Source organism: Antechinus flavipes, chromosome 4, assembly GCF_016432865.1.
Source record: "Antechinus flavipes isolate AdamAnt ecotype Samford, QLD, Australia chromosome 4, AdamAnt_v2, whole genome shotgun sequence".
Classification (NCBI taxonomy): Eukaryota; Metazoa; Chordata; class Mammalia; order Dasyuromorphia; family Dasyuridae; genus Antechinus; species Antechinus flavipes.
The window spans coordinates 258,453,718-258,476,389 of record NC_067401.1 but is presented as its reverse complement, the minus strand read 5'-3'; the positions used below and the strand labels follow the sequence as shown (position 1 = coordinate 258,476,389).

At 37.0% G+C, this 22,672-nt stretch overlaps 1 protein-coding gene across 1 annotated transcript; it reads right to left on the bottom strand.

The window, feature by feature from the left end:
• Window positions 1-446: 446 nt before the first annotated feature.
• Window positions 447-21,333, bottom strand: C4H6orf163 (chromosome 4 C6orf163 homolog). The gene is made up of 5 exons (XM_051997369.1): window positions 20,929-21,333; window positions 12,497-12,591; window positions 10,620-10,727; window positions 1,950-2,152; window positions 447-998 (listed from the first exon to the last, which is right to left on the bottom strand). Exons 1-5 carry the CDS (start codon window positions 21,074-21,076, stop codon window positions 554-556), a joined length of 999 nt encoding a protein of 332 aa, XP_051853329.1. The 5' UTR covers window positions 21,077-21,333; the 3' UTR covers window positions 447-553.
• Between the last annotated feature and the right edge of the window lie 1,339 nt (window positions 21,334-22,672).

The window sequence follows — 22,672 nt, the reverse complement described above, 5'->3', positions numbered from 1 at the left end:
GGGCATTAAAAATGTTGACATAACATTAACAGAATGATTTGTTTACATTCGATTCCCTAATTTCTGCTTGTGACAATTTAACCCTCGTTTATTCTTATATATATCAAATTCCACCACCTACAGGAACCTCCCCTCTCCCCCCACATACACTTGTTAATGCTTTTCTCCTTTAGATTACTTTCATCTAGTCTATATATCTTACACATATTAGTTATTTATATGTTGCCTCCTTGATTAGAATGCTCCTTCCTCCAAAGTACAGATTGTTTTCTTCCCTTTCTTTGTTATCTCCAGAGCTCACCTTAGCTCACCTTAGTGCCTGGAACACAGTAAGTAGATATTTAGTAAAATGCTTGTTGATCGACTGAATCTAACCAGAATCTAACATCTTGCAAAAGACTGAGGCAGTAGTTGAAATTTGATCTTCCTGATTTCACATCCATGGCTCTAGCAATTGGTCCAGCAAAGCTTCCTAACCCTGAGGTACCCAAGGAAGGCTCACTGAATGAATTTATTTGATGACCAGAATAACAATCTGCTTTTTAAGACAATCTTAACTGGAAATTATTTCACAATGGGCTTCAATGTATTCTTCTAAATTACTGGGTGGTTTCTTTCTTTGTGGTAGAATAAAATCTGCTTGCCCTGGTGCAAGCATAGGAAAGGTAGAATTGATGTATTTCTGGAATGCCTCCCGGATCTCCAGCAGCTCCTCTTCCAGGAAGTCCTTCCAGCGGGTCATATTCTCCAAATGGTCAGACTTCTCCTGCAGCTTGTTTTCTGTGAGGTTCAGCTTTTCGGAAACTTCCTTTATTTCAGCTTTGTGTTGTTCCTCTACCTTCTTCAGCATTTCAGCAGCTTCTTCCTGCTTCCTTTTTTGGGTGACCTTAAAAGAAGCGTTCATCTGGTATTCTGTGGCTTTGGTGACTTCTTGTACATTTTTTTCAAGATTCCTCTTAGAGAGAATACCAACTTCCAAAATTTTCTTCTCATTCTTCCTAAAAATAATGACATAGATTTGGACCATCAGGAGGTTAGCAATCAATTAATAATCAACTCAACTATCAATGATGGAAACTTAGCACTGATTTAGTGCTGGGATACAAATACAAAGAATGAAATGATTCCCTACTTGCAAGAAGTTAACATTCTAGCGAGTAAGGCAACGATGTAAATCATTACAGAGAATATATTAAAAATAAATAAATAGAAGATGAAAGCGGAATTATGATATAGCAAAAATGCCAGTCTCAAAGTCAGAAGGACCTGCATTCGAGTCTTACCTTTGACACTTAACATTTGTGTGACCCCCTCTGGCAAATCACTTAACATTTCTGTGATCTGAACAACTCTCTAAAAACAGGGGTCAGCAAATTCCTTCCCCCTCCTCTACCAAGTGCAGCCCATCTACTTGTTTTAAAGCTGGGAGATACAAATAGTTTTAGGATTTTCAAATAGAATAAAACTTTATTTTTAATTATGTAAAAGCTGTTCCTGGCTTGCAACAGTTTGGGCCTTTAGGCCAGTAGTCTGTTGACATCTGCTGTCAATGGCAGAAAGAAAATGATAGAGGGAATTTCCTCACCTGAAGAAATCAATGAAATTATAGTTATAGTGCCTATCCCTATCTTAAATATAAGGAAGTTAGGGAGGGAAGGCATTTATAGTTGAGAAAGAGCATGAAAAGCTTCATTGTAGAAGGAGGTGTTTGAGTTGTACATCTAATCCAGTATCTCTGTTCCTAAATTTCTTTAAATCCTATGATTCACTCCTTCATTCCATCTCAATTATGAACAAGAATGGTCACTCCCTGGATTTCATGTTATCTCATGGTGATCATTTCTGACCAAACACTTAGAGAAACTTCAGCAAAAAATATTTCATCACTTAGAAGTATTTTGGATTGAAAAAGAAAAGAGGATTTTTGCCTGGGTTTTTTGGAAGACTACCTTATCTGCTTGTTCACTAATTCAATAGCTATTTGTTGTTCTTCAGCTCTGACTTGTTCTATTGCCTCCATCTTTTCCTGATGGCACTCTCTCAGGATCTTCTGGATTCTATGGACCATGCGCTGCTCAGCAGCCCTGTTTTCTCTCTTCATTTCCTCTTCCATTAAGTCTTTTGTCTCTTGCTTAGCAAGTTCCACTATTTCCTTAAACAACATTAAAATAAGATTTAAGTAGTGGATGATGCTGAATTATACTTTTAATTATATAAATGCATATAAATGGTTAGGAAGGGTATGGTACAGTGGGACAAACATTAGATTTGGAGTCAGAGGACTTTTGTGTGAATCCTAGCTCTGCCATTTACTACTTTTATCACCTTGAGTAATTAATTCATTTTACTTCTTGGGACCTCAGCTGCATCATTTGTAAAATAGTGGGGACTGCATTAGATGATCTCTGAAGTTCCTTCTAATTCCAGATCTGTGATCCTATGCATAAAGTCTTAGATAATATTTTCCCCTTGGGGCTTGCAGCTCTCTTGATAAGTCATAATATTTGCATAATTCATCATTTTTATTAGCACTATCTTATTATCTCAAATGACTTTGGACAGGGCACTTATCCTCCCTGGGTCTTAGTTTCCTCATCTGTAAAATGAAGAGGTTGGAATTAGTGATTTCAGAGGTTCTATGATATTACATATATTAAACATTTCTCAGCCTGTTAAAAAAAAAAGAAAAAAAACTATACAGTGTGCTAACATAACTTTCTTGGAGATTCGAGTCAATCTTATAAACATATTTCATATATATGTATATATGAATTACATGTAAATATTATCATTAAATTATAAATTATATCATAAATATACTAAGATCCAAACAGTCTATTATCTACCCCTCCAATAAGAGGCTTGAGAAGACTGAATTTTGGATTCTTAGAAATACTTTTTAAGAGTTTTTTTAATTTCCATTCTTTCTTCCCCTTTTCTCCCTCCCCCACTCTTTATTGTCAGCTATTAATTCTCTTACCTTTCTCTTTTATCAAGCTGTTGACTATTACAATTTTCTTGCATTATTCTCAATGCGATTTTAAAAAGCCTTTTTGAGCTCTTCTAGGAATTCTTGTTGGATTTGTGACCAATTAAGTTTTTTCTTTGATATTTTGTTTGTAGCTACTTTGATATTGTGGACTTGTTCTGAGTTTGTGTCATTATCTTCCCTGTCCCTATGGTCACTTTTTGTGGTCAGGTTCTTTGTTGTTATTGTTGCTGTTTGCTCATTTTCCCCAGCTTATTTCTTAAGTTTATGTTAAAGTTGGGCTGTGCTGCCAGGATGGAAGGAATACTGTACCAAGCTTCAGATTATTTTATGCTGCTGCTTTCAGAGCTAGTTCTGGGGATTTGTGAGTTTTTGGTTCTTCCAAGATGGCATGAACAAAGGAAAGGTGTGGTCACTGTTCTCCTGGCTTGTGCTCTACTCTTTACCAGGAAAGGACCTTGATCTCCCATAACTACAAATGCTAGCACTCCTCTTGCCCATGAAACTCTGACTTGAGCCCCTGCTCTCCTGTGGCTGCAGACACTAGTGGCTCCTTTCTGCCTTGGAACTGACCAGCTCCCTACTCCCTTAGGAGTGGCCATAAGCTCTGTAAGAAATGACCAGCAGGATGAATACAGAGAGAGGCTTGGAGAGACTTACATGAACTGAGCAGAACCAGGAGATCATTATACACTTCAACAATGATACTATATGAGGATGTATTCTGATGGAAGTGGATCTCTTCGATAAAGAGATCTAATTCAGTTTCAACTGATCAAGGATGGACAGAAGCAGCTACACCCAAAGAAAGAACACTGGGAGATGAATATAAACTGCTTGCATTTTTGTTTTTCTTCCCGGGTTATTTCTACCTTCTGAATCCAATTTTCCCTGTGCAACAAGAGAATTGTTCGGTTCTGCACACATATATTATATCTAGGATATACTGTAACCTTTTCAACATGTAAATGACTACTTGCCATCTGGGGGAGGGGATGGAGGGAAGGAGGGGAAAAATCGGAACAGAACAGAAGTGACTGCAAGGGATAATGCTGTAAAAAATTACCCTGGCATGGGCTCTGTCAATAAAAAGTTATTTAAAAAAAAAAAAGAGTGGCCATAAGCACTCTTCCCTGCCCTGGGACTGTGACCAGGGTCTCTTTTCCCATGTAACCACAGTTGCTAGTGTTCCTATTCATCCTGGGACCACAATCCAGAACTGTCTATGGGCAATGCTATAAAGTCTTGAACCCAGCACTGGCAAAGGATAACTTATAATCTCTTTCTGACCAGTTGTCCGATCCTTTTGTGGGCTGAGTTCCCAAAGCTGCTGCTGCTGCTGTTGACCTTTCATTTGCTCTGCTGCTCAAGAATTTGAATTGAGGCATTATTTTAAGATTGTTTAGAAGGGAATAGGAGAAGAGTTCATTTGAGTTCTTGCTTTCATTCTGTCTTCTTTGCTTCATCTAGTTTCCTTATCTGTCAGTGAAATTGCTGCTAGCAGTCTCTTTCCTCACTTTTAATTTACTGATTCTGATAAACTTTGGGCTTAGAAACATGATCACATAAGTAGTATTGATACTAAAATAAGAGTAAATAGTGCCTTGGATCTCTGTGTAAAATGCTTCCTTTATTATGCAGAGTTAGTGATATCTCTTTTGACTGGGCTTGTGTTCTAAATCGTTAAGACTCCTTTACTGAGCAGATCCAGATAGATGAGGTGGTACTATAACACATTTGTATTTAATTAGTGTACTAAATTAAAGTAAATTAAATGATTTATCAATAGTCTATCCTGGTTAGAGCAAAAAAAACATAGATTTCAATCTTAACTTTGCAATTTACTACTTGTGAGGTGATAGGAAAATCTTGGCTTGTTTCAAGATCTGTAAAATGAGGGGGGTGTTTTACAGATGAGGAAACTAAGACCCAGGGAGGATAAATATCTTATCCACAGTCATTTGAGATAATAAGATGGTCCTAATAAAAATGATGAATTATGCAAATATTATGACTTATCAGGAGAGCTGCAAGCCCCAAGGGGAAAATATTATCTAAGACTTTATGCATAGAATCATAGATCTCTTCTGATTCTAGCTCTTTAATACTAATATGATGAAATTCAAAAAAGCTAATCTACCTAAAGAGAGGGAGACACTGAATTCAATGTAAAGGATCTATGGCTATGTAATTGATGGGATTTTCCCTCTAGTACTCACTTCAAGGCCCACTATGGGGCTCCAGGCTAAGATTCTTTTAACTTTTTTTAATCAACAATAGTCTCATGCTTGCCTCTCACTATCTCTCTTTTATGGTCTATCCAACTGTTATGTAAAGAAGAATTACACCTCGCTATAGCATGGAAAGGATATCCAGCAAGGATACAACATTGATTCAGCTGGATGTAGCTTCCTTGTGCCGGTAATGAACATGCTGGTCTGCCAATCAGAAGTCTGATAGAATAGCCAGATGGTTCCTTATGTCCTAGATTTTTAATGCCTAAGTCATTAGGAAATCCTTAATCAATAGCTTCAGCCTTAGTTTTTTGAGGCAATTAAGTCTTAAGGTAGTTTCAATACTTTTTAGAAAAAAAAAAACTAGTCTAGCCTGTGTGGTATGAAGTTCAAGGAAAAACTTGTGCAGTCTCCATGGGAGGCCCTAGGAAATACTGTTCTTATTACAGAAGAAGAAATAAATGATTATATATTATTTCATCAGTTAATGATGCTAGTTAAGTGAGGGGAAGTGAAGAAGTATTTATAAAGCAGCTACTATATGCAGAAAGCTGACAGTAGAGTTCTGGATTTGAAGTCAGAAAGATTCAATTTCCTGAGGTCAAATTTGGTCTCAGACTGACAGTAGACAGTGTGATCTTGAGCAAGTCACTTAACCCTATTTGTCTCAGTTTCCTCCTGTGAAATGAGCTGGAGAAAGAAATGGAAAAACACTCCAGAATCTTTGCCAAGGAAACCTCAAATGAAGTCATGAAGAGTCATAACTAACTGAAAATGATTAAACAATTAATTGCTAGATACTATATTTAGAGTTTTACAAATATTATTTGTAAATAATTATCATTTGATCCTTACAACAATCCTGGCAAAGTAGGTGCTGTCATTGTTCTCATTTTGCAGTTATAGAAATTGAGAGACAGAGGTTAAGTATGTTGGTCAGAGTCTTGCTTTTGTAAAGTATTTCACTATTAAATATCTGAGAAAGAATTTGAACTGAAGGCCTCTTGACTCCAGGTCCAGTATGCTAAATATTGTATGACCTAGCTGCTTCCATAATTCCATATTCTGGATGTTCTGGAAGCTAGAACATCTTTTGCTCCTTTTTATATTCTTCTCTATTGTCTGAGTGAGCATTCTTTTTTTCAAGGTCTTAAAAATGCTTTCTATGTATTATTGTCATTTAATCCTCACAACTTTATGAGGGTGATACTATTATTTTCCAGATTTTACAGTTTAAGACACTGGGACTGAGGGAGTGATTTGCCCAGTGTCACACATTGCCTTCTATGTGTCAAACAGAATGGTAAAGCCCTGGGGGCCCCAAGACCAAAACGAAGTAGCTCTCCTCTAAAGGAACTTACACTCTATTGAGTAATAGAGAAAACATATATTTATCTTAGCTATAACTTGTTTATATATAGTTGTTTGAATATTGTCTCCCTCTTTATACCATGGGACTGTCTTTGCCTTGCTTTATATCCCTAAGACTCAATATAGTACCTAGCACATAGTAGGTACTTAGTAAATGTTTATTGATTAAGTATACAAAAAAATTTAGAAAATGGAGGGGGGCTACTAGAAGGTTCATATATCTACCCCATCCTTACAAACCCAGAAGTGAATATTTTTAAAGCTTGCTATGGTGTCAAGATAAAAACAGGGTCTTCCAGATAGTCCTTGTAGAATAAGAATCCCTATTTCTTCCACCACTAATATGCCTAACCTATAAGTTGCATGGGAATGCATAAATCATTTTATGAGGTTTTATAACATTTAATTCTCTGAGGAGTTTTTATAAACTCCTCTTCCAGATGAACAAGTTACAAATCAAGCCTTTTTCTGGTTTTAGTCCATAAGCACCATATGCATAGCTAGTGCTTATACCTTATGTGATCTTTCAGTCTCTCCTCCTATGTGAAAAAAATATCCTTCCCATCAAGCCCTTTGCAGATAAAGGACTACACAAGCATGGTGGATAGTAAGTAAGAAGACAAATGAAAGACAGAAGAGTGTGTGTGTGTGTGTGTGTGTGTGTGTGTGTGTGTGTTTGGAACAAAGAGAGGGCCAGTTTTATTGGACTATAGAATGCAAAGAGAAAAATTATGGTCAATGAGACTGGAAAGATAGGTTTGGGCGAGGCTGTGAAGGGCTTTAAAAGTCAAAGAAAGAAATATTTGATCCAAGAAGCTACAGATAACCACTAATTGGTTGACTACAGAAGTAACATGGTCACATTTGTGCTTAAGAAAAATTACTTTGGTAGCTGTGTAAAAAGGAGTTTAGATTGGCAAGTGATTTGAGGCAGTAGATTAATTAGAACATTAATTAGAATTAATTAGTCTAGGCAGGAGATGATGAGAGCCTCTATTCTGGTTGTAGTGGTATCAACAGAAACATTTAAGTGCAAGTAATGTTGTAGAAGTAGGGACATAGCAAGATTTGGCAACTGATTGATTAGCTATATGGGGTCAGAGTAGGAGACTTGGAAGGATGGTGGTATCTTCAACAGAAACAGGGAAGGTTAGAAGGATTAGCTTGGTGAGGAGTGAAATATGATGAGTTCAGTTTTGGTCATATAGAGTTTGAGGTATTTTCAAATATTGTTCTGTAACAAACAAAACAGCAGGATGATTTTAGATAGGCCTGGGGAGACTTACAGGAACTGATGCTAAGTAAAGTGAGCAGAATCAGGAGATCATTGTACATGGCAACAACAAGATTCTATGATGATCAATTCTGATGTACATGACTCTCTTCAACAGTGAGATGATTCAGACCAGTTTCAATGATCTTGTGATCAAAAGAACCATCTACACCCAGAGAGAGGACTGTTGGAACTGAGTGTGGTACACAACATAGGATTCTCACTCTTTTTTGTTGTTGTTTGCTTGGATTTTATTTTCTTCATCATTTTCTTTTCTGGTTTGATTTGATTTTTCTTGTACAGTAAGATAATTGTATAAATATGTATGCATATGTTAGATTTAACACATATTTATATCATGTTCAACATATATTGGACTACTTGCCATCTAGGGGAAGGAGGAGGAGAACTGTAACACAAGGTTTTGCAAGAGCTAATGTTGCAAAATTATCTATGGATATGTTTTGAAAAATAAAAAGCTTTGGGATCCTTGATATATAGAAAGTGAAGTTTGAGTTTTTATATAAAAATGGACCACCCTAAGAAATGAACAAGTGTTAGAACTTAATGGATTGTGTTAATTCGTGATACAGGTTGAGCTTAGATTTATAACAGTTCCCATTCTCTCCAAGGTAAAAGATTCCTTGACCTGAATCTATTTATATAATACTGAAGGAAGATGCTTCTAAATGTAAACAACACAGTGATGGGTACTATATCTTAAAAATACTCTTCTGTGAATTACAGACCCTCTCAATATCTTCAGACTATCCCATACTTTCAAAGTATGTGCACATCTAGTATTTTATTTGCTCTTTGGTACAGTGTCTTCAACATTGGTAAGTATCTCCATTTTGTAGATTTAGAAACTGAAACTTTGAATGCTTAACTCATTTGTCCAAGTAACCAGAAGATAAAAGCCAACCTGGGGGCTAGATACCCATCAAGGTATCCTAACTGCAGTCACTCTTTTCACTATCTTATACTAAGCTATCAGTCAGCATTGGAAAATAATTTTCTCATTAATGCTCCATAGGTTAAATACAACCCTGAGTAATGGCCAAAGAGAAAAAGGAAGGAAAAACACTATTAATGCAAAAAGATTAAACAAAAACAAAAATAAAAGCCAAACAGTTTTTGAGGGACATAAATTAATTTGCAAAATAAAACCCAATACTCAATTTCAAATGTATCTATGCAATCATGCTAAAAGAACTCTGTAGATGCAAGATTCTTTTCTCAAGTATTTACACCTAATATCTCTCCTTTATATAGAACTTTCCAAACATATTTCTAACAGTATATTTCCGAATTATCAGGATAGTTCTTGCTATTCTCATTTTATAGCTGGGGAAAATAAATTTCAGAGAAGTTTTACAAAGCAAGGGCATATTAGAACTAGATTTCTATAAGAACTAGCCTGATACTTTTAGTCCAAGTGCAGACTTTTTCTACCATACTATCTACTTCTCTGCAAACATAATCGACTTTTTTTTTTTTTAAGAACAAGGTATCTCTCTCTCTCTCTCTCTCTCTCTCTCTCTCTCTCTCTCTCTCTCTCTCTCTCTCTCTCTCTCTCTCTCTCTCTCTCTCTCTCTCTCTCCTGTCTTCTTCAAGCTTCCAGATAACACAGCTGTACAATGTTAAATAGGCAAAATGGCAAAGGAAAATCTAGTATCTACTCTTCTCCCCAGATGCTTTGAGAACTCTCACAATCCGTTACAATTTGACAACATTAGATTGACTCCAAATACACATTTGAGCGGATATGAAAGAAATCGGTGCCCACCATCCCATCTCCCCAATTTCTCACTATCCCAATCATGATTTTTTTGCAAAATTATCTGCCTTCTAGTAATAAAGCCTAAAGCAATTTCTCCCCGCCACTTTCCCTTTGGTTTACTGACATTGGGATTCTACTCCCTATTCTTACCACAGTAATCTTTCTTTTGAATAACCTGACCTTATAATCATGAGGACATTATACCACATTGCCCAAGTAGAAGCTAAACTTTAAGCACAATTTCCCCCAACTACTTCCACAGACACAAGCTGAGTAACTATGGGCAAATCACTTAACACCTTTTAGTCTCATCTTCCTTATTTAGGCAATGAAACATGAATAATAATAAGATTGTTGTGAGGATCAAATGAGATAACATGTGTAAAGGGCTTTGGAAACCCAAAGTACTTTATATGTAACAGTCTGTTGTTGTTGTTGTAGCAGCTGTGTCTCCTGTGCGGGAAATCCAAATGGCTGCTCTGGAGCCTCTTTCTCAGAGCACATTTTCTGAAGACAATCAGCGAAGCTTCTGGGCTGGGCTTCTTCCTGAGATGTCTGCCAATTTCACCTTTTGGCTTTTTAGTTGAAGACTGGATCTAAGAGTTGCCTTCCTGTGTGAAGCCTGGATGCCTCCATGGTAGGAAATGCTTAAGTGCTATCTATGCCTTGGCCAAAATCTGCCATGTCTACAAGGTGTAACAACATGGCTGCATCTTCCCTTTCAGCATGGTGACCTACCTTGAAGGAAAAGCATCACTGCGTGGCTATTCACTATTGGGCTCAGAAAGACAACCCCATTCCTCCTTTTCCTACTAGCTCCTCTGAAACGTTTGTGATCCCATCATCCCACCCTATCTTTCCCTGAAGATTACTGCCTTCAATCTTCCATATGATTCCGTTTCATCCCATTACCTAAATTTCCCCCCACCCACCCTGAGTTTACAAGTATACCAAACAAGTCAGTCCAACCTTGATTTCCTTTTCATGTTCTTCCTTTAATTCTTTTATTTCCTGCAGGTGTTTATCATGGACTTTCTTGACAGCTTTTTTCACTGCCTCATCTGTTATAGCTTCAACCTGAAAAAGTGAGAGAGAGACACACACACACACTCACACACAGAGATAGATGCAGAGAGAGAGAGAGACACACACACACACACAGAGACAGAGAGAGGCACAGAGAGAGACAGAGAGAGAGAGACACAGAAAGACAGAGACAGACAGAGAGACAGATACAGACACAGACCCAGAGACAGAGACAAAGACAGAGAGAAGAGAGAGAGGAGAGAGAGAGAGAGAAGAGAGAGAGAGAAGAGAGAGAGAGAGAGAGAGAGAGAGAGAGAGAAGAGAGAGAGAGAGAGATACAGACAGACACAGAGAGGGGGAAGAGACAGACAGAGATACAGGCAGACAGAGAGTTGAAAGAGAGAAAACAGAGATACAGACACACACAGAGAAAGACAGAGAGAGAGAGACAGAGACAGAGAGACAAAGACAGAAACAAAGACAGAAACAGAGAAGAGAAAGAGAGAGAGAGAGACAGAGAGAGACAGAGAGACGAGGATGAAAGAGGGAGAAAAGAGGAAGAAAAGGAAAGGGAGGGAGAGAGAAGAGAAATTCCATGTAAGAAAATTCATTAATTTATTTTGCGAGATGGCAAAGTCAGTTTGCCATTATCCTGGTGAATAGAGCAGCAAATCAAAGTTTACTGACAGCTAGCCTCGAAAGCGATGCATCCATTTACTTGTGGACTCTACTTCCCCCTAGTGACTGACTGCACATAGCCTGCACGAGAGAGAGATGCCCTATGTTTTAGACTGGTACACATCAGGGGGCAACCAAGTCTATTCTCAGGAAGATCATGCTCAAGAAGAATGGAGGAATTGTCCAGAGCTCAATTCTCAGTATAAAGCTTCTGTATTGTTTTTGATGACGATTCCCCAAATATCATAAATCAAAGATTCATAGGTTTAGAACCTTGAAGATTAATAAACTCCCCTATTTTACACACTGAATCTCAAAGTGGCAAATTAGTCAAGTTCTCAGAGATTGAGAATAGTGTCAGAAATATGTGACTTTCTTTTCTATCATGATGGGTTCCAGGAAATAAAGATGATAAAAAAACTTTAAAATATTAATATTTAAATTAGTTGATAAAATATTAATTAAATTAAATAATTTAAACATTAATCTAGTCCAAAACCTTTACTCTACAGTTAAAAAACCAAGAAAAACCAAGGCTAAGACAGTCAACTCTGGCCCAAGGCCAAAAAGTGTCAGGATTAGGGTTCAATCCCAGTTCCTGCAGCTCCAAATCCAGTTTTTTTTTTTTAAATCACTCCAGCATTCCACAACATCTCTACATCCCTCAATGAATCATTTGTGCAGCAACAAATTAATATAATTAGAATGGGAAGGGAACACTTTCAGGAAGGATTTTTTATCTCCAGAATGGTGGACTGGAGTCACTGTTTTTTAAAGGCAATTGTCAAAGTCTGGGGGATTCCAAATTGCTTGTTTTATAGCTCCAGGATTTCCAGCAGAATGAAGCACAGATCCATGGACACAAGGGGCAGGTTTGGAAGAGAAAGGGAAGTTTGCCAAAAAGAGACTCTAGCAATACAGAACAGGTGTGTCCCTTACCATATTTTTCTTGCTTGCATATTGTCTACATGCATGCACGCACAGTCACTAAGACATACACATACATACGAAATGCTATAATTTAAAAAAAAAGACCTTTTCCAGAATTATATGATATACTTTTGAACAGAACATAAGAGATAAGACCTCAATCTTGATGTAAGACTTTGTAAATAACAATTTTAATAGGTTCAATATTTTACCTTTTCCCATACTTCATCCTGTGCTGCTTTAAGAAGTGTTTCCAGTTTATCAAAATGGATTTTGTCTTCATTTTGATGAATCTGAATTCCAATATCTGTATATTTGAATGAAAATCATAGTATCTAAAGATGTCTTTTTTGTATTATCTTTCAATCACCTTTGTCTGCACTTAGAACCTACTATAGATGGTGCACAATAAATATTTGGCTGAGGAATAAATGAACAAAATCCAGTTATGACTTATTTTCACTTGAAGACAGTTTCTTGACAATCCATTTCAGAAATATAAATAAAAGACAACATGGTGTAATTTTTAAGTCAAGATTACCTGGGGTCAAGTGCTCCTTCTGACACATGCTATGTGAATGGCTGAGTTAATTAATTACCCAATGTCCCAGTCAAATCTTCAAAATTACAAATTACACATAGCTGTTTATTTGCATGGCTGGAAGAAAATTTCATATTGAGAATTCCCCCATATGTACTTTTATGAGTTCAGTGCCTTCAGGTATGGGATGAAATAGAAAAGGGAACTAGGAAAAGGAGAAGGAAGAGAAGTACACTTCCTCCTTTTCTTCTTCTTCCTCCTCCTCCTATTACTGCTTCATATTTGATTATTGAGCACTTTCACATCAATGATCCCATCTTATATTCATAAAAACCCAATGAACATTTATTACACCCATTTTACAAGTACCTAAAAACCAAAAAGTTCTAGTATTTGGGTAGTGTTGTGTCTGACTTTCTGTGACCTTCACTTGGGATTTTCTTAGCAAAGATACTAGAGTGATTTACCATTTCCTTCTCTAGCTATTTTACAGGTGAGGAAATTGAGGTCATCAGGATTAGGTAACTTGCCCAGGGTCATACACCTAGTAAGTATGTGAAGTCAAGATAAATATTCCTGACTCCAAGCCCAGGGCTCTATCCATTGCATCACGCAGCTGCTTTCCTCCAATCCTAGGGAATCCTAAATCCAGGAGATCCAGGTACCTGATTCAGGTACTCCTACTCAGAACTAGCAATCTTCCCTAAGGTTTTTTTTACTTATAACATCTCAAGGTCATATTTCCAGTCAGTTGGGAAAAAAATAGACACAAGGATTGTCTCCTAGACTTTTTTCCTTCTCACAGGCAAGATTGATGATTTTGTCCTCAGAATCTTTCAAGAGTGGCTATATGTAAAATTCATTGTTTTCCACTATTGCCCCATAGTTTAAGTGAAACTGTGGTAACTCAAAAGGAAGGCCCAGTTAAAGAGAAAGACCCCTCCCATACCTCTAATTCCTCAGTTTTGCCTTTAACTCCTCCCAAATTAGTAGAGGCCATCATCCTATATTATTTCTACCTTCAAATCCTTTAGCCTTTTTGCCTTCTCCCTAGGCAAGTGAAGCTTGGTGGACATGTCAACATTTAAAGGCTTGTCCCCGCCTTCTCTTCTGAGCCTTTTGATGAAGATTTAAGAAGAGATGATATCTTTCCCTCAATAAAACACTTATCCCAGAAACTTACACGAAGGCACATGTATGATCATCTATGAACAAGTATCACAAACATCACATTAACAATATAGCAGTCATAGGTGGTTAAAGAGCTGGGTCTGGAGTCAGGAAGACTCATTTCCATGAGTTCAAATCTGTTCTCAGATACTTACTACCTGTGTTGCCCTAGACATGTCACTTGTCTCAGTACTGGCGTCCCACCTGATGATGGTAGTTGGCTAGCAGATGATATTGAATGATGGACCTCTCTACTACAGAGATTGCTTCCCTGGATGATGATTGTGGGGGCTGGTTGGAAACTGGACTGATGTTCATGTTCATTTGCTTAGGACAATATATATTCATTCAGTCGGTCAGTCTGTCTGTCAGCATTAGTGCTTCTGTGTCAGGGACTCAGATATGAAAAAAAAAGAGCAAAAGACAGCCTGAAGACGCTCGTAATCTAATATGAGATATAAAAGCAAAAACCCCAACAATACACAGACAAGCTGTATACAGGATGAATAGGAAGTAAATAAGAGAGAAAAGGCACTATCATTGAGGGGTTGGGAAAAGTTGCCAATAAAAAAAATAGGATTTTAATTGGGACTGAAAGGAGCTAGGAAATGAAAAAGAGAGAGAAGTAACTTTCATTGAGGGGTTGGGGAAAGTTGTTAACAAAAGATAGGATTTTAATTGGGACTGAAAGGAGCTAGGAAAGCCTGTAGGCAGTGATGAAGACAGCATTCTAGGCATGAGGCGCTATCAGAGAAAATCACCAAGCTGAGAGATGAAGAGTCTTGTTACATGGAACAACCAAGAGGCCAGTATCATTGGATCAAAGAGTTCTTGGCAGAGCCAAGATCTTAGACCAGACAGGAGGCCAGGGAATGAGGGTTCTGAGCCCCAGGCCATTTTATATTTGATTTTGGAGGTGATAGGCCACTGGAGTTTATTGCATAGGATGGTGATATAATCAGATCTGCTCTTTAGGAAAATTACTTTGATGGTTGAATGGATGATGAATTAGAATGGGGAAACACTTAAGGCAAGCAGACCATCAGCAGGTTATGGCAATGACTTAGGTATGAAGTGATGACAATCTTGCGCCAGGGTGATGGCAGTGTCACAGGAGAGAATGGGGCTTATTCAAGAGATGTTACAAAGACAAAATTGACAGGTCTTGGCAACAGCTCAGAAATAGAAGATAAGAGATAGTAACAAATATAAGATGACTCCTAGATTGTGAGCCTGAGGGACTGGGAGGATGGTGTTCACAGAATTTTTTGAGTTGGGAGGGACCTCAGAAGTCTGTTTCTTTTCAACTTCCATTCATTGCTCTTAATTTTGTTTTTTGTGACCAAATAGAAGAAATCTAATTTTTCTTCTGACTTAAAGACAGTGATACTCCCTCTTCTGATCTTTTTCTTTCCCACATCAGACATTCCCAGAGTGAAAATTGAATGACTAAATATTGATTGGGAAGACACATGATCAAACATTTGAAATGAAAGTTTATTTTATAGCATATAGTGAAGATGATGGTGTGCAGATCCCAAATTTAACATTAAAGATATTCTAATCTTTTAGATTATTATTAACATTATAAGTAATTGATTCATTTTCTCCCTTTGGGAGTACATAAAATGGAACACACACATTAGCTATTTGAGACTTTGAAATATTGAGCACTGCATTGAAATAACCTGCAAAATATCAAAAGAATAAATCAAGTTATGCTCATTTTACCCTGTCATATATACAACTCCATTTAGACTCACCCATTTTGTATTTGAATTAACATGTTGAATTCCCAAGAGGGCATCTGCTACCCTGAATTCCAGGGACAATTTTGTGAATGACTACTCCTAAAACTGTAGTTCATAAGTCCCCATTGATGGGCTTCCCATCAGCAATTAGTCAGTAGACTCAATTAACTGTTGAAAAAGATATTTACTCAACAAGGCATTTACTCCACTCATTCTCTCCCACATATAAAGCATATTCTCCCACAATGAACCCTGGGATAAATAGGAGAGTAGGCACAAATTTAAAGTGCAGTTGTAATAGGCATATGTATAGAGGAACTTCATGACCAAGACAACCCATAACTCCAAACCTTGAAGTCCTTCTTTCTAGAGTCTTCATGAAATTCACTGGCATGTGGGGCATCATGCCAGTGACAAAGTACACAGGATTTTCAGTTGGACAGGTCAATTTACTTCCAGGCTAGACTGAGCAAATTACTTGGCCAATAAGTTGATTTAGAAAGTGTGGCATCTGTACTGAAAAAGGCTTTATCTGCTGCACTCTTTGATGTGGAGCTATATATATACTCTAGCACCTTGAGTCTCAAGACACAGCTGGGATTTATTCTGCTATTTCAGCTGGGAAGTTAGCGTTCCTATCAACTGAAATACTACTGCACTCTTTCAGAAAGGGTAGAGACCTTTTATCCAAGACTGATGAAAGTCACTGCTATCTGATTGCCACAGGATCTTGACTAACAATCATAGAACTCTTCCTGTTGAACAGTCATGGTTCAGAACTAGGTTCCCTAAGTGAGGGGACCTCATATTAACTTATGGTGACCAAAATTCTTACTGGATCTTATGCAAATACTTGGAGATACAGGTAGTGAGTTGGTAACCTGTGTTTTAGAACAGGTTTATTGTTTCTATTTTTTCTTTTTCTTGTTTCTACTTTTTTCTTGTCTTATACTTTTCATATACAATTTAGTTAATCAATGGAATTATTCAAGACTTCAGAATCCCTTCCAAGGAGAGGAATCTTTTATTTACATTCAAAGACCTTACCCTCATATTTCATTGTCTCCATCTTTTCCTCTTAAAGCAGCAATTCTTAAAATGTGCTAGTGAGTCTCTAAAATCCTTTAAAGGTGGAGGAGTGGAAAAGTGAGATCAAAGCTATTTTCAAGATAGTAATAATATAATTTCTATGTTATAGAAAATTCTGTGTTATGGAGAATTTGCATAAGGCAAGTGCTCACATAGAGGTCAGAAACAGCCCAAGGACACTCAAGGTTTTTCTGAAGAATTTTAGTATCAATTATGAGACATGGGAGATGCTGGCACAGTAATTTTTGACATGGCAAATATTAACAGATATGTCACATTAACAAATGTTCTTTAGCGGAGGAGGTCTTTAATAATTTTTAAAGACTATAATAAGATCATGACACCAAAAAGTCTGAGGATATCTGATTTATACCTTCAATTTTGTTTCAATCTAAAAAAAGGCATAGCCTTACACAGGGACAAAGAAATACTGTTTTTGAAGTAGAAAGTCAAATCAGGTAAGTAATCAGTTAATTATTCATATTGCATTGACTCTAGAAAGTTTAAAATCTTTTTTGACAACTGACAAAAGTTTCTTTTTGAAAAGTTTTTTGAAATTTTCTTTTGAAAACTGACAAAATTCCATTTTAAAAGGTATTCCGCTGCAATCTTGTATTTCTGTTCCTACACTATTTTTTGTTAGTATAATAATCTGAAGAATATTTTCCATTGAATTTTAACTCATAGAGCTATTCCTGTTTGCAAGTTTCCCAAGAGAACTGGGATCTCTTGTATGCCTCTTTATCTGTGGATAGTGGGAATGAACCTAGAAGATATGGAATGGGCAGACCACATTTGGAAATCAGTCTTTGATAATATTTGACCTCTCGGAGTCACTGCTTCTCAGCCACATGTGTGAGAATATCAGTCTGAGGGTTTAATCCCTTTCCTTAGGAACAAAATGAGACCTATAGACCTATATAATGTCATTTTCAATAGTTAAAAAAAAGATTTACTTTGCCGCAGCAAGAGGAAGATATCAAACAAGGATAGGCCTTCAGAGCACCTCAAGTTGATTCAGATGTGCAAAGTTCCTCCGCCTGAGCTGTCCACCACTTCAGAAAATAGTATGAGGTGCCTTGTGGTTGTTTTGTAGCCCAGAAATGAGTATGATGTCAACGGTGTGAACCTTTATTCCTCTGAGTCAACTAACTCTCAAGGATAGTCTTCGTACTTTGGGGTAAAAACTAGACTAAGCTGTATGGGAAAAAGATTGGATAAACAGTCCCTACCATGACTGCTAGCAAAGAAATGAAACTACATCTAGGTATATAGTAAATATTATTATAAGGACAACAACAATAAACAAAAAAGTTCAAAGGAGCAATTGGGATTACTGATTTTATAAGGCTCAAAGTCATCCTGGTATGTTTTTCTGATAGGAAAACTAGGGATGAAGAAACAAAGGAATTTGTAATTATATTCCCTACATGAATTATAAAGAGGATCAGGGAATATTTCACAAAAGAGATGACATTTGAGCTGGCTCAAAAAGGTGGCTAGGATTTTAAAGGATAAAAATGGGAAATGGGGACATTTAAAGTTATGGTGGAAGGCACAAGGCCTCAGGAAAGCAGTGAGCCCAGTACCTGGTACACAGTAGGCACTAAATAAATGTTTACTGAATGACTGGGAGATTGTTATTTGATACCATGATGAAAGTAATTTGAAAGGTAAAATCATACAAAGAAGATACCTGAACTTTGAATCAGAGAATTTGGGTTCTAATTCTGGTTCTATCATTTATTTTATGTGAGCTTGGACAGCTAAGTCATTCAACTTCTCAGGGTCTCAGTTCCAGATGTGCAAAATGAGGGAGACAGACTAGATGGTTTCTAAAATTCCAAGTCTAATTCTATGATCCTCTGCTCTGATGTGGCTACACTATAGGGCATACAAAGCACAGAAAGAGAAATAACTTATAGCACATTTGATGGCTACAGAGCACTTTAACATTACTTTAAATATTATATGTGACAAAGGCAAAGCAAATATCCCTGTTTTGCAAATGAAGAAAGGGAGATTCAGAGAGGTCAGCTAATGAAAAGCAGAATTCTGACTCAAACTCTGGTCTGCTGATTTCAAGTCTGGTGTTTTGTTTTCCCACTGTAAGATAGAGTTGAAACCAAAGTATGCTCTGAATATTAAAGTGTAATGACCACTAATTGTGAAATATGCTACACACCTCCTACTGGAGGTGATCACAAACTTGATGCAGAACAAGACTTTTTTTTTTTTTTTGGATATGAACAGTGAAGAAATGTTTTTACAATGAAGTTTGTTTCAGAAAGGTTTGCTTTTTCCCTTCCTTTTTTTCCCTTCCAATATTGTTAAGGAGAAGTAGGAAGAGGAGAAATTAAAATGCTTGACAATGAAAAAAATATTTTAAAAAATCCAACAGATTATGAAGTGCTTCAATGTCACATGGAGGATTTTAGACGAGGCTCCAATAGCAGTAGATTCCACCAACTGAAGATTTTGGAGCAGGTAAATATTTTCAGAACTTTTGTAGTGCTGAGGTTTTACAGTCCAAAGAATTGAGTATGAATCTTGGTTATGTTCCTTTGATTAAGCAATTCAGCCATCTGGGTCTCGCTGTTTTCATGTGTAAAAAAACACAGGAGATAGACTAGATGTTCTCTGAAGTCTAAATAAACTATCCTATGAACTGAAGAGAGGCAACTACTGAAGCTATGGAAGTAGATGCCATCATCACAGAACAAAGAAGGCAGCTGAAGAAAGGAACATAGGAAATATCTAGATTTATAGCAAGTCTATGTACATATATAATATAGCATGAACAAATGCATACTTGTGGATTGATTAGAAAAAAGCAACAAAGGAGACAAATTCTCTTCCAGAAGTCACATTAGTTCTTGCTTTAAGTGGAAATCCATTCCTTTACCTAGCTCAGTTACTTAGAGACCCTAAAAAATAGTATTTTTTATATTATATGGTTATGATGAGGGGAGCCCTGAAACTCCCTCTTTCTCTCTCTCTGACTTTGAGGGGAATGCTTGAGAAACTCCTCCAACCGTTGGCAAAGCTCTCCCCTGTCCTAGGGAATCAAGATAAAGTGCTTTCATTCTGTTTATCTTGATGGGACTAGTTGAGTCCAGGACCACTCCTACTTAGCCTGAGCTGGAGATCTAGATTTCAACTTCTATTGAGTTGGAGATTAGTCCAGGGATACTCATTCAAATGGAAAATTTCTATCAATTCTGAAAATCTCTGATTTCCACTGCCCCCCCAGCTTCTAGCCAAAGTTTCAATTATAAAAAGGGCAACTGGGTTCAATTCCTTGTAGAGGGCCAAAAGCAGGAATCATGCCAGGCCAAGGGACCTCCGTTGGCATAGCTGCCTGAGAGGGACTCTGCTGCTGAGAGGACATTTTCTTTTCAGAGTTAACCTCTCTTTGTCTCTCTCACACATTTCCCTAACAGGACTATAGCTCTCTTTATCTCTCTGTCAGGATTTCTCTGCTAGAAACTTTCTCTCTCTCTCTGCCAGGATTCTATTTCTTGTCGGGACCTTGCCACAAAGGAAGTCAGTCTGCAAAAGCTGACTTCAATAAACATCTTTTTGCCAGTCTAACTTTTTAGGCTCATAAATTCGTTTATGAAGGACCTGCGCCGACCAGAAGGAGTTTCCACAACTCTCTGCCCTGCCCCAAACCTCATCATTTTTGGTTCCCTGACCTGGAATTGAGGGGAGCCGAACCTCATCAGTTGGAAGATCCTAATAGATATTATGGTATAATAAGCCTTGTTCATGTGACATAAAATTCCTGCTTCTGATGCATGGTGGCTGTGTAAATCTGTGCAATTCACTTAACCTCTCAAAAGCTCGAAGCATACTGTCTCAAGACCACAAATTAAAATTGCTAATCTGCAGCACTAGAGAGTTTATACCCTGGGAATTCTCTACACTGGTGAAATCATAGATCTGAACTAAAAAAAATGGTTGGAAGACACACAAGTGGATGATCATTTAACTTTAATCAACAAACATAAAAACAGATAGCAAGATGACAGAAAGGCTTAGATCTGTCACTACAAAATATTATGCAACTAGAGATCATAAACTTACTTACCTAGTATATCCTTGTGAGTATAAAACCTTGTCTTAAATGGTTTGTATTCTTGGAGCTGTTCAAAAGTTTCTCCAGTAGGTGGTGGTGGTATTATTTTATTACATACTGCACAGCAAACAAAGTTTTGGAGATTTGGATTCCGAATCATGGTTGAATTTAAGACAATATTTGCAATGCAGAGTGGCTAAAATTGTCATGCTAATATTAGGAAAAGCAGCAATAAGGATTTTGAGGGATAATGATCTTTTTGGCAGACTACAGTGATTTACTGTTTCAAAGTGAAGTCTGGAGGATGGCTTGGAGATTAAATCATTCACCATTATGAATTAGAGGAATCTCTACAAATAAAAGCATTGGGACAACTAAAGGACCTTCCTGCATGGAGTTGAAAAGGTGGCTTTACTGAACGTTGACCTTCAGACAGAAGTTATAAACTGTCAAACTTACTTAGCAACTGTTGCCAGGGTCAACCTTTGCTCACAAAAGTATCTGGAAATGACAAAAGAGATTACTATGGAGTACTACAAAGTTTTCCAGATGTTTTGTTTTAAGATATTTGAATAAGGCTTCAGGCAGTAAGTACATCAGATTGTGCATGAATGAAAGATTTGGTAATGTAGCAATAAAACTATGGTTTGGGAAATGACACTACAATTTAGAGGGAAAATGAAGTCAGCTCCTCAAATAATCTTATTTGGTTTCTTAGGCTATATAATTAACAAACCTAGTATTGTAAAGACATATACATCTGCAAACTTCCAAAATAGTTGATATAAAAAGTGACTTGACACTCTTAATGTTTTTATCTTTCTTTCCTTCTCTGTTCCTCTCTTCTACTTCTTTCCTTTTTCTTTTCATTTGGTTTAAGACTTTCTCCCTTTCCCTTCTTCTCTGTTTTTGTCTTATCTATAGGTACTAGACAGGATGAAAACACAAGAGCCACTAAATGCCAAAATTGGTGCTCTTATTCTCACCTTTTTTCTTGTATTTAGGTTTTTATTGATTAATAGTTTAAAATACATCCTGAAATCTTCATCTTTAGAATGAAAGTGTAGGACTAGAACAAAATTCTTAAGCTTTTTTTTTACATCATAGACCTCCTTTGACAGAAATGTTTTTAAATGAATAAAAATGAAATGACCAGGATTGAAAAAGAAACTAATCTCACTGAAAGATAATCATAACAGTATTAAAAACAAACAAAAAACAAGTTCAGAGAGCCAGTTATTTATTGGATAATCTTTGACAATCCTCTTCAGGTGTAATGCTACAGTAATTCCTTTCACTTAGGTTTTTCCATCTTAGTTATCCTTTAGGCTCAAGAAGAAATGAGCAAATTCTTCTCAATTTTAGAGATAAAAGGATCTTTTAGAGATTAGCCCAATCCCCCCCCCCTTTTTTTTTTTTGCACAGATAAGGAAAATCAGTCCTGAAGGTTGATTTTGCAGATAGTCTTCAAAGTCCTTCCCATCTCTAACAATCTATGATTCAAAAATCCAAGGTCATGGCAGGAATTTCAGTTCAGATCTCCTTATACCAAGTCCATTCAGTATTCTTTCCAATACATTATGTCAGAGTGAATGGAACCAGGTGAAGATTTCTCAAAAAGTCTATGAGATGGAGTTGGTCAGACCTTAGGCCTAAGTTTCAAAAAGCCCTGTGAACCTTATTCTCAGAGGAGTGTGGGGCATAAGAGGTCAAAAGCCTAAACCAAAAGCATCAAGAAGTTACATGACCTATAGGA